Source organism: Anomalospiza imberbis, chromosome 19 (genome assembly GCF_031753505.1).
Source record: "Anomalospiza imberbis isolate Cuckoo-Finch-1a 21T00152 chromosome 19, ASM3175350v1, whole genome shotgun sequence".
In the NCBI taxonomy this organism is placed as follows: Eukaryota; Metazoa; Chordata; class Aves; order Passeriformes; family Viduidae; genus Anomalospiza; species Anomalospiza imberbis.
In genome coordinates, this window is record NC_089699.1 from 859,294 (window position 1) to 875,729 (window position 16,436).

General features: G+C 51.8%; 2 protein-coding genes across 4 annotated transcripts in view; one reads left to right on the forward strand and one right to left on the reverse strand.

Moving 5' to 3' along the window:
- Positions 1 to 1,312: 1,312 nt before the first annotated feature.
- AATK (apoptosis associated tyrosine kinase) overlaps positions 1,313 to 16,436 on the reverse strand; it is a 175,954-nt gene continuing 160,830 nt past the window's right edge. The window contains exon 15 of the mRNA XM_068209877.1: positions 1,313 to 1,648. The gene's annotated coding sequence lies outside the window, so the exon portion shown is untranslated. The remainder of the gene's footprint in view (positions 1,649 to 16,436) is intronic.
- Positions 1,652 to 16,436, forward strand: part of RPTOR (regulatory associated protein of MTOR complex 1) — a 99,179-nt gene continuing 84,394 nt past the window's right edge. Inside the window, exons 1-3 of one of the 3 annotated variants that reach the window (XM_068209880.1) lie at positions 1,652 to 1,909; positions 12,532 to 12,634; positions 14,659 to 14,741. In XM_068209880.1, the coding sequence (XP_068065981.1) occupies positions 1,748 to 1,909; positions 12,532 to 12,634; positions 14,659 to 14,741 (348 nt within the window). In that variant the 5' untranslated portion in view covers positions 1,652 to 1,747. Of the gene's footprint in view, positions 1,910 to 3,589; positions 3,775 to 12,531; positions 12,635 to 14,658; positions 14,742 to 16,436 lie in introns of those variants that run through there. The other 2 variants (XM_068209881.1, XM_068209882.1) reach the window with 2 other exon arrangements.

Consider the following 16,436-nt stretch of genomic DNA (forward strand, 5'->3'; position numbering starts at 1 on the left):
AAATACACCTTTTTCACATTAGCGTGCCTGTGTGAGTTATTTTGTGTCGTAGCACAGGTTGGAAATAAAGATCTTTAAGGCATCCTCCCGCCCAAAGCGTGCCAGAATTCCGTAATTCTCTGGTTTTGTGCGGCTGCTGTTGAGGAATTCATTAAAGGCGAGCAGAAACGGGGCCATAAGCATTTTCTGCAGCCTGGCAGTTCCTTCTGATAGCAATCATGCAGCTATCACCAGCCATCAGCACAAAGCACCGTGAGGCAATGAATCAGCTCCTCAGGAAAGGGAAGGAGAAAAAGCAGACGTTGGCCACCCCAAGAAACATCACTTGCCAATCTCCCAATCTCTCGTAAAGAAAGGTCCCTGCACTGGAAATATTCCATGTGTGTAGACACACAGGAAGTATTTATGAAAATTAATGGTCCTGTAAATCAAATCACACACGTATATTCTTTCATTTCTACCGTGAACCAATTTTTACACGTTCGACTATTACAAATGTGAATGCGGTGGGGCTCGACTACTGGCAGGAGCAAACGCTGAGGAACTTCCTTAGCAGCAGTACTTGATACCCATGAACCTTCAGCTGCACAGCAGGGAGGATCCATGCCTGAACCGCTTCCCCTGCCTTTCCTGGCGTGTGCAGTGATCGTGCACCGGGCACATTGCTGCGGCTGTGCCCCGTTTCACCACTGCCCTGCTCCTCGGCCCCGGAGCCCAGGAGCTCGCCGTACAAGCGAAGCGGGGCCCGGGAGCAGGCACGGCGGGGCGGGCACCTGTGCCTGCGAGTGTTTGGAGCGCCAGGACGCCCCAGCGTGAGGCCGGCGCTGCCCCGAGCCAGCAGCTCGGCATCAGGGCTTGGTTTTAGGCTGAGTTTGAGGTGAATCCCCTCAGGTCTCAGGTCGGCCGGCGCAGGGGGGCTGCTCCAGGGAACAGGGAGGGCGGTGCCACACAGGGACACCAGGAGCGGTTTCCCCATGGAAAGGGCGCTCAGGCCTCGGCACGGGCTGCCCAGGGAGGGTTGGAGTGCCCATCCTTGGAGTGTCCCAGGAATTCCTGGATGTGGCACTCAGAGCTGGGGGGCTGGGGACAAGGTGGGGACCGGGCACAGCTGGGACTCCACGGGCTGGGAGGGCTTTTCCAACCTCTGGGATTTTGGGATTCTGGGATTCCCGCGCCGGCCCGCGCCGTCCCCATGGCAACGCGCCGTCCCCATGGCAACGCGCCGTCACCGCGGCGAGCGCGCGGCGCGCCGTGTCCCGCGCGGCGGCCCGTACCGCGGGGCATTGTGGGCCGGGCAAGATGGCCGCCCCCGTGCCGCGGTGCTGAGCCCAGCCGCGCTCGCCGGCGCCCCGGGACGCGCGTCCCGTCCGCCGCCGCCCGTCCCCGGAGCGCAGCTCGCCGAGCCGCCCTCGACCCCACGGTGTGCGAGGGAGCCGCGATGGGCCGGGCGCGGTGCCCGCCGCAGGGAGCGCGGGGCCCGCGGGGGTAGAGGTGCGAGGGAGGCCCCGGGCCCGGTCCCCGCCGGTCCCTCGGTGCTCCCCGGGCCGCGCCACCGAGCCCGGCCGGGGCCGCTGCCTGCGCCAGGTGAAGGCGCCGCGTGCCCCGGGTCCGTCCTTACCCGCACACCGGGGAGCGCCGCCCCGCTGCCCTTGCCCCGTCCTCCCCCCTCCGGCCGGAGGGACCCCCGGCCCCGCTGGGTGCCGGGCTGGACATCGCTGCCCACGTGGAGCCCGGCGCTTCCCCGCCCATGGAGGCTGAGATGCTGCAGTCGCCTCTCCTGGGGCTCGGGGAGGAGGATGAGTCCGACCTGACGGACTGGAACTTGCCCCTGGCCTTTATGAAGAAAAGGCACTGCGAGAAGATCGAAGGCTCCAAGTCCTTGGCTCAGAGCTGGAGGATGAAGGACCGGGTAATGCTCCAGGGCACCGTGGGGTTTGCAGCAGGAGCAGTCGGGGGACAGGTGGCAAAGGATTCGGAGCTCAGAGGGTGCTGAGCTGCTGTCAGGTGAAACGCTGCCTGTGGATGCCACAGTTTGTGTCCCAGTGCTTAGTGTGGGATTAGGGCAGCAAACCTGCAGCTGGCTCACAGGCGCTGGTGCGGTGCTCTCAGCGCTGGGCTCTTGGAGCAGCTCCAACACTTAGGCCCTTTACATGCAGCTTGGTGTGTTCTGGGCAAGGCAGTGAAGTGCCCGAGGTCAGGAGGAGCGGCAGGTGCGGGGGCAGCCCCAGGGCAGCGGGTGCAGGAATTGCAGCTGCACGGGAGCTGGGTGGGTTTTCTGTGCCAGCAGGGTGCTGTGTGCAGCAAGGGTGTCCTGTGGACAAACAGCGTGTGGGATTTTGGAGGCAGGACGCGGTTTTCAGACAGAACTCTGGCTGTGTTACTGCAGGAGCTCCAGGGGTGTCTGGGGACGTGTTGGGTGTTCCTGACAGCACTGGGAGTGGCAGAGACATGTCCCAGCTGGGAGTCTGGGATCCTCTGCTGCCTCTGTGGGACACCTTAAGTGTCTCAGTAAAGAGCAAACAAAGCACCTGAGACATGTCCTGGGCCAACAACTGCACTCCTTCTGTTCTTGGAACCTGCTTAGGGTTCCAGCCTTGCTGGCTCTCCCAGTTCTTGAACCCATAACTTTGTGTTGATGTATGTTTATGGGTTTTTCTGGTGACCAGATTTCCGTTACGTTTATGATCCTCTTGTAACAGGATGGAATAACTTACTGAAACTGCAAGCTGTCATCTCTTTGCCCAGGCTGCCCCTGAGTCTCAGTGTTCCCAGAGTGGTGATTGCATTTCTCAGAAGTTCTGAGCCATGTACTGAAGGTGGGACTTGGCAGCTCATTGCTGGGCTGAAACGAGCGCTTTGGGTGTGATTTAAAGGCAGCACAGACACCACGTTGGGTGCTCTGCTCCAAAGGGTTCTGGCACACAGGAGACTTTCTCCAGTAGACTGTGGAGGTGTGATGAGCTTGCTGGTCTATTTTAGGTGCCTCTGCCTTCCTGAGACGCTTCCTGTTCCTTCATCCCTGATCTGCAGAGTTGTCTGTTTCTAATTCAGGAATGACTTTGCCCTGGTTGTGCTGATCAATAGGTTGTGCAGCAGCAGCAGCAGCACAGGTTCAGGGGGTGCTCAGGGGTTCTCTGTGGCTGCTGTGAAATGTTTCACGTGCTTGCTGCCATCAGTGGCCATCCCAGCCCAGCTCCTGCTGCCTGACTCCGTGGAGCTGCACTTCCCTCCTCTGGGACTCTCCATGCCAGAAACGTCGTGGTTGCTGCTGCTGCTCTCTGGGGATGAGCTCAGTGGGGCTGGGCCCTGGGTCACTCTGCAAGATGCTGAATCTGACTCTTGTGAAAGAAGAAAATAGAATCAAAGCTCGAATTTTCGGTTTAGTCCTTTTTTCTCTGTCAGATGGAGCCAAATGACTTCACATCAGGGCTAGTGGTGTGGCTCAGGTGTCCTTTGTATCTGGGCAGCTGGATCAGCGGTCCTTTGGACAAACTTGCTGTTGTGTATAATTCCTTTTTGTTTAAGAGCAGGTGCATAGGAAGATACCAAAAGCACATAAAACACCTGAGTGAGGAAGAGCAGCTGATTTGAGAATGCTCAACCTCTTTACTTTTAAATCTCAGCAGCTGTTTGTCATGTCTTGTGTTTTATTCCCCTTTTCAGCTGTCACTGGCTGTCTCCTGAGTGCTCAGTGAGAGGTAACAAACACAGAACCTCAGCTGGGGAGGGAAGGGGATGAGGATGGGGCTTGGATTGCTGCAGGGGTGATGTCTGGTAAATATTTCCACCCAGTGAGCTCGAGTTTGGCTAAATCTTCAAAATAGTTCATAAAATCTAATCTGGTTTGACCTCGTGTCTGTGAGCAGAAGGTGGAGGGAGGGCAGCTCACTCATGCTGCTGTTTTCCCATGGCCCAGCTGCGTGTGACAGGTTTGTCCAGGGAATGGAACACCTGGAGAAGACCCCAGGAGCTTGGTGTTTGTGGGGTTTTCCTGTGAGCCGGTGGTGTGAGGGCAGCCTGCGCCATCAGGGTGAAAACTGATGGGCTGTTGATTTTCCCCCTTTTTGTTCCTGAGCGGCTTTGTTTTGCTCTCTGGCACCATAAATTAATTACTTGTAGTTTTAGCTGTCTTCAGGAAGTTTCTTTTCCTCTTCCCTTGCCTTCCAGCCCTGTCCCTGGTGGCCCGGGTTCTGCTGCAGCCCTGTCAGTGCCCACAGCCCCTGGTGTCCCTCTGCCCCTCCAGCCCAGCCCCTTCCTTCCCTGCAGGCCCAGGGGGAGCCTCTGTCCCCATCCCCAATTCTCTGCAGCTCCTTCTGTCTTTTGGCTCCCTTTCCCACCAGCCAGGGCCGATGGAGCCGAGGTGTGCTCTTCTCTCTGGGCTGCTGCTGCTGCTGCAGGAGGTTCCCTGAGGGCTGGAGGGGATGTGCCTCTGGCTGCGAGCTGAGCGTGGAAAACATTGCAGTAGCTTCAGTGTGATAAAGGAACTCCTCCCAGCGCAGGCTGGACCATTCCCTGTCACTAAACAGCCCAGCCTGTGTCTGAATGAAGAGGTGCTCACAGGTGAGCCCGGACAAGGCTCTGCAGTCCCAGTGCAGGTAAAGCTGTGCCATTCCCCCTGGGAACCGTGGAAGCCCCGAGCAGTGGCAGATTTTGCCTTATTCATCGAGGAGTCATGGGGAGTGATCCGAGCTCTACTACAGTTAGAGGAAGTGATTCACACATTTGGGAGTGGAATGACTCTTCTTTTCATCTTGCTTTGTTGCTCTAAAAACCCCAGAGTTTATGTGAAGTTGAAGGTTCTTTAGAAGGCAGAGCTCTGATAAGGGGAGAATCAAATCAGCAGAGTAATGAGTGGTAAATGTAGAGAAAATAAGTGAGAATTCACTGGTGTCCCCCGCCCCTTTCTCCATGAGGGCTGCTCTGAAAACATTTAATCATTCCTCTCCCCCTTCCATGGACTGCATATGCCATCAAAGTGACACTGCTTTGATCTATTATTTATTTAAAGAATATTTTTAACACAAGAGGGTTGGAATTATGCTTTGTGTATTGAATTAAATCTCCCAGCCTCGGTAGCAACCAAAGCATATAACTTGATTTAAAGAAAAAGGCTCCATGTACACCATGTTTTACTGACAAGTTGCTATTAAATGCAGAATATTTAAATTAAGATTTGCTGTATTTATATTGATTTCTAAGATAAGCAGAGAGCAACAAAGCAGATTGTAATAGTTTCACCTCAACATATTTTTTTCCTGCTGCCTCATAACTTGCTGAGTGAGAATTAAATGCTGTTTTTATGAGAAGAGGAATTCACAATTAGGTTTCTCTGGAAATGCAGATTTAAGCAGGACTGCATACCAATGTGCTTGATTCAGACGAGCAGAGTTTACCTGCCTGCACAGGACAGCCAGGGAAGTGCCCAGGGCCCCTGGGGTTCTGGGGAGCTGGGCTGTGCTTTGTCTCAGAGCTGCTGTTCAGTGGCTCAGTGCTGTGCTGACCTGCTCCTCTGCCTGCCCAGGGGTTACTGATCCCCCTGGGACTGGAGCTTTCCTGGCACTGCTGGAGTGATAACCCATTGGTACACTGGATGGTTGTCTCGTTCCTCTGTTCTTCTCCAGCCTCTTTCAGTGCTAATGAGTTACTCAAGGCCAGGTTTGTGTTAAGGCATCCTTCAGTGCCAGGCCGAGCTGTGGGTGTGAGAGGTGGCAGGCTCGGGGGCTGAGGGGTTCCTTCTGATCGCCTTGTCCCAGAGGCTCTGCCAGCAGCATCCTCACCAGCATTTTTATTTCTGTGTTTGCATTTATTGACTGATCCTTGCTGAACTGGGACAGGGTGACCTCCGGCTCTTGTTGGGTAGGGAGGGAGCGGAGGGTAATTAGTGTAATTAGTGCAGTGCTGGGCAGAGCAGGGGCAGTGCCCAGGGCAGGAGGCTGTGGGAACAGCCAGGGGTGGGTCAGACCACTCCGCTGCAGGTGGGGATGGAGTACTGTGTTGGTGTTTGGGGTTTCCTGCAGCCTGGCAGAGCCTGCAGCAGGAGCTTAGGCTGCAGCCAGCTTTGTGCCCTCTCCTGCCCCTGGCACAGCCAGCTTTGTGCCCTCCTGCTCCTGGCACAGCCAGCTTTGTGCCCTCTCCTGCCTTGGCACAGCCAGCTTTGTATCCTCTCCTGCCCTGGCACAGCCAGCTTTGTGCCCTCTCCTGCCCCTGGCACAGCCAGCTTTGTGCCCTCTCCTGCCTTGGCACAGCCAGCTTTGTATCCTCTCCTGCCCTGGCACAGCCAGCTTTGTGCCCTCTCCTGCCCTGGCACAGCCAGCTTTGTGCCCTCCTGCCCTGGCACAGCCAGCTTTGTGCCCTCTCCTGCCCTGGCACAGCCAGCTTTGTATCCTCTCCTGTCCATGGCACAGTGAGGTTTGTGCCCTCTCCTGCCCTGGCACAGTGAGGTTTGTGCCCTCTCCTGCCCTGGCACAGCCAGGTTTGTGCCCTCTCCTGCCCTGGCACAGTGAGGTTTGTGCCCTCTCCTGCCCCTGGCACAACCAGCTTTGTATCCTCTCCTGTCCATGGCACAGTGAGGTTTGTGCCCTCTCCTGCCCTGGCACAGCCAGCTTTGTGCCCTCTCCTGCCCTGGCACAGCCAGCTTTGTGCCCTCTCCTGCCCTGGCACAGCCAGCTTTGTGCCCTCTCCTGCCCCTGGCACAGCCAGCTTTGTGCCCTCTCCTGCCCCTGGCACAGCCAGCTTTGTGCCCTCCTGCCCTGGCACAGCCAGCTTTGTATCCTCTCCTGTCCATGGCACAGCCAGCTTTGTGCCCTCTCCTGTCCATGGCACAGCCAGCTTTGTGCCCTCTCGTGCCCCTGGCACAGCCAGCTTTGTGCCCTCTCCTGCCCTGGCACAGTGAGGTTTGTGCCCTCTCCTGCCCTGGCACAGCCAGCTTTGTGTCCTCTCCTGCCCTGGCACAGCCAGCTTTGTGCCCTCCTGCCCTGGCACAGCCACAGGAAGGAGCTGGAAGCTCAGAGGGCTGCAGGGGCTGAGCCTGGCCAGGCAGGGCCAGCGTTCTGTGCCCTCCCCGCAGGCTGGCCCTGCAGGTGGGCTGGTGGGCCGGTGCTGGTGGTTTCCCCTGCTCTCCTGGGAGCTGGGGAAGGTTCCTGGTGCAGAAGTCATTTGCATGTGGAGCACTTGGCTCGGGGATTCCTCCAGGAGAGGCGGCTCCAGACCAAACGCTCCGAGTGCATCCCGAGTTGGTGACTCCCGGGGGATCTGAGGGGGCTGGCCAGGAGTGGCTGGGAGGAACAGTTTGCAGGGAAGAGCTGCAGCTGCGTCAGTCGGTGCCTGGGAAGACGGGCACCTCCTAAAGGCAGTGCTAGACAGGAGTGGGGATGCCGTGGAGCGGGAGGAGAAGCCTGCAGGAATGCAAAGCAGCGAGGAGAAAACCCCTGTCACAGATAATGGGGAGTGACACCTGGGAGACGCCTCCTGCCGGCTCCTTGCAGGCTGTATAAAGAATGCAAAGATCATAGGAGTAAAATGTTTGCTTCCTGTTATTTTCATTACTTTTAAGAAGTGACTGACAGGGAAGGAAAGCCCACTTTGGCTCTAAGCATCCCAGAGTGGTTGGAAAGCAGTGCTTGGCTGCTGTGCTGTGACAGACAGGCTCAGCCTGCTCCAGTCTGGGCTTTGAACCTCGAGCACAGTGGCTAGCACCTTGGACCTCTGAGGGCCCTGGGCCACAGCGTGTCTGTGGATGTCACTGCTGTCACACAGAGCAGCTGCACGCCGATCCCAGAGCAGGGCACTGGGAGATGCTTTGGATACCTGGGCAGTGAGTGACAGCAGTAACTCGGCCTCCAGCTCGGCAAGTGCTTCACACACGGCACGCTGAGGGCAGCAGCTCAGAGTGGGCTTCGTTCCTCTCGGTGAGGAGCTGGAGCCGTGGGTGGGAGCTGCCTTCTCCGGGCAAAGGAACACGCTGGGCACAATAAAGCACTGAAGAAAATTCGGAGTGGTGGTGCTGAATTCCGAGGTTAGAGAAGGAAACCAAGCCCTCAGGAGGAGTTGATCGAGGAATCTGGAGCAGGCTGGCACACCAAGAACTGACTGGGCTGCAGATGCCTGGAGACAACCTGCAGAGCTGTTGAATTATTAATGCTAACTCGAAGGAGTTCTTTGCATTCTACTGCTTCTCTTGCTGTGGAGGAGCACACGGAGATTTTTTTTCCGTAACAATTTATTTATCTTAAACTTTACATTTAAAAAAATTCCCTTGAAACAGAAAGCTCTTCTTTTAAGATGCTTTACCTTGCAAGTGGAGCTGAAGGGGCAGCAGGGAGCTCTGTTCCCCTGGGTGGGGGAAAGTCGTGTCCAGGTGGGATACGGAGGGAATCATTCCTGCAGGAGCCTGGCGTTGGTGCTGTGTGATGGAGTGCAAGGTCAAGGCTTGCTTTGCCTGTTCAAAACCTTCAGCCTTTTCTGATTTCAGGCTGATTTCCACTGTTCCTCGGTGGAAGGTGGTGCCAGAGCCCCGGGGATGATGCAGGACCGATGTCACCACTTGTCACCTCTCAGCTGGGAGCCCAAAAAAAGGGAAGGTTGGCAAAGAACCAACAGGAACCTCTGGTGTTGCAGAGTGAACTGAGCTCGAGGGAGAACAATGTTTCCTCCTGTTCAATGTTGCTGTTCCTGCTCTCTCTGGAGACCTCCTTGATGGAACGTTTCATGGCAGGTCTCCAAAGGAGCCCACAGGCAGGAGTTACCTGAGGAACACCTGGTGGGGAAGAGATTTGTGTTAAATCTGTAAATGTGGGTGGAGAAAAATGTGGGAAAAAAGGCTTCAAGGAGGGAATGGAGTTTCCTGCACAAGCAGGAAATTGTGATTCCTGGCCAGGGAGGGTTTTCAAATGAGACTCACATGAGGATTTGGAATTTGGAAATTTGTCCCAGGATCTGCGTTTAATGCTGATAACTTCATCCTCAACTCTGTAAAATAATGTAGCTGCATATATTTCATGTTCAATGCTGACTTAATCTTGTGTTTGTGTTAACTCCCAGAAGCAATTTGAACTCACTGGCATAAACCCAGGCAGGTTTCTAACACTTGAGTGTTCATCTGGGTAATGTTTAAGCTGAAAGTTTTCAGCTTGCAAATTGCAGTGTGAAAATCAAATATTAATGGGGTCTAAAACGTCCAGTCTGAGATGCACCACAAAATGCAAAATTTCTCATAAATGCACTGACTTGTTCTTGGTATTACTTGAACTAGAATATAAAGCAGTTCTATGGCTCTGAGTTCCAAACCTGTTCTCACTCAGGCTGAAATAAATGGGTGTCTTGGTTTCAGCCTGGCCTGGAGTCACTCCCAGGGATGCTCCAGTGGGATCAGGTGGGCTCCCTGGGATGATAAAACTTCACATTATCAATCAAACTCAGAACATAATGGTTTTTTCCCAGCTGAAAATACCTGCAGATATTGCACTGTACTCACCTGCAGGTCTGTTTGGCCTCCAAATGAAATGAGATGAATTAGGAATATTTTAAAAGGCCTTCAGCATAAGATGTAAATTTTCGTGTCAAATGCTTTAATAATCAGCTTCTCCCCCGAGCAGATGCAGAGCTCCCTCTGCTCCCCCAGTCCCATTTCTGATGCCTTTGGGATGAATTCTCTGCCATCACTTCTCAGCAAGAGCATTTTCACCGAGTGGGTTTTGCCATTTAAGTATTGCAGGTTCTGACCCAGCGTTATTAAATCACTTGAAATCGGGTGCAGTACAAGCTGGGGAGTTGTATCCCATTTTTTAACATACAGATGACACTCCAAAGTGCAGAGCCCACAGTAAGAGCTGCTGTGGTTTGATCTTGAGCCTTTGCTGACAAAGCATTTTGGATATTGGTTTTCTTACAAACTTGCCAAATGTTCTCCTGCTTCATTCTTTAATTCTAACAGAAATCCATGGAAATGTATTCTGATGGATATACTCCTGAAATGGGGGAAAGAAAATTTCCACTGTCTTAATGACAGATGAGAATGTCCTCATATTGCTTGTATTAGGAACCTTTAAATATGCAGTGAAGTTTCTGGTGTGTTCCAAAATAGTTTAGAAATGGGAAGAGCATTATTGGATTTTTTGGGCTTGGGGATTTTTTTTTTTTTTTGATCAGTCACATGCATTGTCCCCCCAAACCCTGGCTGAGCCTGGGCTGACCCCCAGCGTGGGCAGCAGGGACAGGGATTGTCCCCTCTGCCCCTCAGGTGAGATCCCACCTGCAGAGCTGCCCCAGCTCAGGCAGGAGCTGGAGCTGCTGGAGGAGCCCAGAGGAGGCTCCAGGATGAGCAGAGGATGGAGCAGCTCTGCTGGGAGGAAAGGCTGGCACAGCTGGCATTGTTCACCTGGGCAGGAGAAGCTTTGGGGTGACCTCAGGGTGGCCTTGCCGGGCCTGAAGGAGCTGACAAAAAACGTGGAGAGAGACAATTTCCAAGGGCTGGAGTGCCAGGACAGAGGGGATGGCTTCCCACTGCCAGAGGGCAGGGATGGATGGAATCTTGAGAAAAAAATCCTCCCTGGGAGGGGTGGTCAGAGGAGAGAGGGATGAGCTGCAGCTCTCAGGGTGTGCTCCTGTTAGCAGAGCTAATGCAAGGCTTTCCATCCTTCAGGGGAAGTGGCAGAGGGGAAATCACCCCATTTGTCTCTGGGATCAATTCCTGTTCCTCTCATGGGTTTGCTGTCAGTTTTCCAGGAGAATCACTTATTTAAAACCCCGAACCTGGGAATGGAAAATAAATACCAGCCTGTTCAGCATAAGCCACCAATCAGACATCACCAGGAAAATATTGAAAAATAAGTCAGTATTAGACTGCAAATGGGAAACAATAAATAAATGAGATGGAGAGGATTGCTTGGCAGGATACTTTCTCTTGCAAGAATGATTTATTTGTTTCCAGGTCTAATAAGTCATTTTGTGTGTAGTTTTCTGTGTTTCCCTGGGGTGTTGAGCGTGTGTGTGGCAGCGTGGGATGGTTCTGGCAGTGTTCATGCCCTCCCACCCCTGCAACTCCCTGGCTTCCCTGGGGAGCTGGCAGTGCCTGGGCTGTCTGGGGAGGTGTCCCTGAGGGCAGGGCAGGGGATGTGCAGTGCCCAGGTGGTTTTGGGTGGTGGTTTTGGGTGGTCCATGACACTCTGAGCTGCTCGGGCCAGTCAAGGGTCTGCAGGATGGGGCTGCACCTTGCAGCTGCCCCTGGTTCTGCCAGCGGCTCTGCTTTTTCTGGGATGTCCCTGAGGGTGACAGAGTGCTCTAAGGCACGTGTCCTGAGTCTGAACTGCAGCTCTGGGCTCTCCACCCCATCCATGGGCAAATCCTCGTCAGGGAATTCCTGGCCAGGCTCTTGTTTCCATCTCGGTGCTGCAGAGTGCTGCCGAGTCCTGGGTGATTCCTGGCACGAGGAACTCCTACAGGATTGAAGGGTGTGTTAGCCAGGGCAGGGTTTGGGTTGAAGCCATAAACCACCATTCTTGCTGATTTTTAATTCCATGTTCCCATCGTGGCCATGGGAGTGAGGAAACGCTGCAGGATTTCTGTCCTGGTGTAGAGCCTGTGAATGGTGTCTGGCTGTTCCAGTTTCTGTATAAATTACACATTTATGTGGCTCTAGGGTTTCCTTTAAGTGTGAAATTTGGGATTTTTTTTTCCCTACTGTTGTGGATTGCATGGAGCACCCTGGGGAGGTGGGGATGTGGGTGGCCTTGCTGCAGGCAAGCCCTGAATGCCTGGAATCACTGAGAGCCTCGTCACTGCTTCTGTTTTCCTCCTCTGGTTTAGGTGTTGGCACGAGGGGGTTAGGAAAAAAGCCCAAAAGGATGCGAAGTGATAATTTTCAGGCAGTATGTTTAGCTGGCCAAGGTGGTTTGTCATTGGTTTAATGCAGGTTTCGGGTCCCAGGTGAGGCTGGGTGGGTTTGGGCTGGGTACATTTGTGGTGCCTGGGTGGGATAAGCCCACGTGGAGCAGCAGCTGGAGCCACGCCAGGATTCCTCCTCACAGGGCTCTCCAAGAAAACCCAACACGGGAAGAAAACAAAACAGAAAATGCACTAAATATGTTTGTTTTGGTGTGTGTTTGTTTAATTTTCTCAAGATTTTGGCACTTGGGAGTTTTTCCATTGTAATTCTTTTAGTTTCAATATTAGAGATCACACACTGCATTGTAATATTGGTCAGGGGCCCTGAATAGCATTGCCTCGTGTTTTAATAATGTGTTTCAGTTGGACAATGGCTAATTTGAGTAGCAGAAGTTCACTGGTATCCATTTCCATGCTCAGAAAGAGAAGAATGGGCTCTGGAAATAATAACAAAAATAGTAACATGGAGTCTAAGTACTGTTCTAATAAAAAATATGAAAAATTTCATCAGTCAGGCCTTGCTTAAAATAGTCCATGTGAAAGAGCAGGTAGGAGAGGTGGGTTAAAGCCCTGCAGAAGTTCTGGGAGGGTGAAGTTTGGAGCCCAGGGCGTTGCTGTTCCTGCTCTAAGGCTGTGCTCTTGTCTTTGCAGATGAAGACTGTAAGTGTTGCCTTAGTTTTGTGCCTCAACGTCGGCGTGGACCCCCCAGACGTGGTGAAAACAACTCCCTGTGCCCGCCTGGAATGCTGGATTGGTGAGTCCCAGAGCCCCAGGCTCCCCTGGGTCTCAGACACTGAGCACAGCACAGAGTTCGTCCCGAAATTGTGCATTCCTAGGGCTTGAAACTGGGCCGAGCAGAAGGAAACGTGGGATCTGGTTTTTCTCTGGGTTAATGAAGAGTCCAGCTCCAACTGCTGCCATGGGTCATCTCTCCTGCTGTGTTCTGAAATGAGAAACCACAGAGAAAAACAGCTGTTAATGAGCTGCTTTGCTTTCTTGTAATTGTTTCAGATTTATAAATACCTAAAGGAAATCTCTGAGCAGCCCTTCAGAGTGCTGGGATCTGCAGAGCTTTCAATCCCCCTCCCCTGCCTCACCCAGCAGAGCAGTGAGCTTCGTGAAACACCTTGCTGTGTTTTGAGGTGGCTGCTCCAGGGCTGTTTTAATTGGAATCATTCAGAAGACCTGGAATTATTCCCAAGGATGTCTTGCCAGCAGTTCCAACACCGGCTTTGCTACTTCCACATAGCATTGCGCTAAATTCCTAGGGTTTTTTATGAAGAAACTAAAAGTTCCCTTGGTTTTGGAGAAAAAAGTCTAATTATCAAGATGAGACAATTCCGAAGTAATATTAGAAGGAAATATCTTGTGTACAGAAGCTTTCTCAGATTTGGTTTTCATCTGGGAATTGGGAATGCTGTCTCCAGCACGTCCCACGCTGGGCACTGTAATCCTCAGCTCGGGGTTTTGACAGCCCCAGGGGCAAACTGATCACTGCACAAACAGAATTTCCTTAAAAACTTCCAGCAGGTTTTCTAACCTTGCCTTGCCTGCTTTGTGAATCACAGCACCTCAAGTTTTTAACCTGGAAATGCTGATGAAAGCCCTGAGCAGGCACAAGCAGGTGCCTGAGAGCAGTGCAGAGAGCAGCCCTGATGTCTCATTGATACACGAGCAGAGGAGCATTGCAGAGTCATTTAAATAAAGTCATTAGTGCCTATCATTAGCAAAGAGAATTTTGAATGCAGTTTTGTAATTAAATTTTCAGTTTGTTTATGTACACAAGTGCTCCTTCCACTTCCAGCCAACTTGAAATTTCTGAAAAAGGTAATTGGGGAAATATCTGATGGTTTTTGTGCCATCAGTTTCAGGAGCAGGTTCAGGTGCAGAAATGTCTGTGCCACATGTGCAGGGTCTGGGGAGCTCTGTGGGGTGCAACTGCTGCTGTTCACACCTGAGCTGGGGTCTCAGCTGGTCACCCCTGGGGACAAATGGCCACTGAGCAGAGCCAGGTGCAGGTCCTGCTGCACTTTCCATGTGCTTTTATTCATTAAAGAAAAATAATTCTCAAAATCCTGCTTTCATCCTGCTTTATTACATTTTGTTTCTAACAAAAGTGTATTTGCAAAAACTGGGGAAAAAACCCTTCACTGATCTGGTTTAGTGCTTTTAAAATAATTGATATTAAATAGGAAAATATTAGCTTGTAGGTTTTTGGTTTTTTTTTTAAGAAAACTTGTTAATTGTTTAATTATATGTCCATGGTGTTTGAATAAAGCACATGGCCTGGAATTGTATTGCTATGTATGGATTGTGGTAATTATCTAGCAATAAAATTAACTTCTTAAATATTACAAATGGTACACAATCTCTGCAGCAGGAAGCAAAGGAAGTAAATGAAGCAGGATTTTGCATTCATCAACAGAAAATGTTTGTCATCAAATATTTAACCAATTTGAGTTCTAGTCATTATTTACAATAGAAACCTTATTTCATTATTAAAAGAAACAAATGCAGTGCCTCTCCTGTCTTTCAAAACAAAACTGTGTTTAGCACCTCGGTGAGAGAAATCTTCCACATTTGGCAGTCTGTAATGGAAGTGGATTTTTGTTGGACTGAGGAATTTGGGGATAATTTTTGGGTGCTGCCTCCAAGTAAATTCCAGGAGGAGGAAGGCGTTAGTGAGTTTGATAATGGAAGGAACCTGCATGAAAACGTCCCTGAGTGACCTGAGTGGTGCAGCTGGGCTGAAAATGCTGCTGTGTGTTCTGTTCCCAGATCCTCTGTCCATGGGGCCTCAGAAAGCTCTGGAGACCATCGGGGCCAACCTGCAGAAGCAGTATGAGAACTGGCAGCCCAGGGTGAGTGTTGGCTTTTCCTGGGGCTCCCCTGCCTGGGAGCCTGGGCTCTCACTGCTCCAGGGCTGGAGCCTCTCCTCCACCGAGCCTGGGGCTTTTTTCTCAAAGGTTTCCAAGGGTATTTATGTCTTGGAGCTTTTATGGCAGATATTCGTGTACAGTTAACGCAAGAGAATTTCCTTTTTGTGTTTTTCCTCATGGCCCGTTGACAATTTTTAAATCTCAGCAGCCCGGGAATTTAGCAGAAAATTCAAAAAGTGCCTGGAATCAAACAGGAGAAAAAGCATCTTGGAGCAAAGGTGAAAACAGCCCGTTTTCTGTGCTCTGTGGCAGAGTCCCTGTGCTGGGGGAGGAGGGCCAGCTCAGGAGCAGCAGGTTCCCTGCATGGGGCCTGGTGGAGGCAATCCCAGAACTGGGCTGGTTCCCTGGTTCCTGCAGGAAATCACAGCCCCTGACACATTGCAAAGCCAAACACGTCCTGGTTTATTGCACTCCACAGGGCTCTGGAGCTTTCTGCAGTAATAAAGAGGAGTTGCTGTGCCATCTGCAATAAAACAATAGGAACATTATTGAATTTCCTAGAGCTTTCATATAAATACTAATACATCCACTTTTGTCTGTTTCTTGGGGGCTTGGAATGGTTGTGGAGTGGATGGAAGGGAGACAATTTGGGGAAAACCAGGCAGTCTGGAAGACAGAGCAAATCATGACAGTCTTCTGAAACAGCTGATACTCCCTGGCTGGAGCTGCTGCCATCAGCACCTTGTTGGGAATGCACAAGTGGTGCTAATTGCTGGCACTGGATGGTGGCAGTGGTGACCACTGTGTGACCAGTCCTGTGCCATTGCTGCCAGCCAGTCCTTCTGTTCAAACACTCCCCTTTTTGCTCAATACAAACAGCTTTTCTGAAAGAAAACTGCACAAGGGGTAAAGCATGAAAATTCCTTGCTTCTGGAAGCTCCCAGGCTGCACAGCTGATGGATATTTCCTTCCAGGTCTTATTGAGCCCCTTTCTAAATAATTTATCAGCTTGCCATTGCTTGAAGTATTTGTTCTGATTAAATTTAAGACTTTGCTTTATTGTTGTGTAGCTACATAAATTTGTGTGCTGCGGGAGTAGAAACCACTTCAGTTGTTGTTTCCTCTGCAAAATCCTGCAGTTAAGCAATATTCAGTCATTTCATGCAGTTCTCAAATGAAGATTGTACTGGGGGAGAGGGTAAGAGATGACAGAGGGCTCGATCTGTCTTGATAAAGAGTTCTCTGAACAAGTACAGAGTTCTTGCAGTTCCGTGCAGATATAATTGAGATGCTGGTGGAAAAGTGTAGGGAAAACCGAGACAGCTCTACACTAACTTTCTCTTGGGTTTGGGGCTTAAGTTTTACTGGGCAGGGAAGGGGTTAAACCTGAGGGTAATCTGGGAAAAGGCTCAGTTACAGGGATCAAAGGGGCTGCTTAAGCAGCTGAGAATGGAAGGAGGGAAGGGAGTGAAAGTGAAGGGACCTGGTAATGCCGGAGGGAGGGGAAGCTTCCCTGGGACTGCTGCTCTGCTCCGGGAACCTGCGGGCAGTGGGGAGGGAAAGGAGGGAATGGCTGCAGGGGCTGGCTGGAACTGGGGCTTGCTGGTGGCAGCACCAGGAAAGGAGACGGAATTGCCCAGAATAAAATAATTGGAGTTTCTGTGGGAGGCTGCTCGC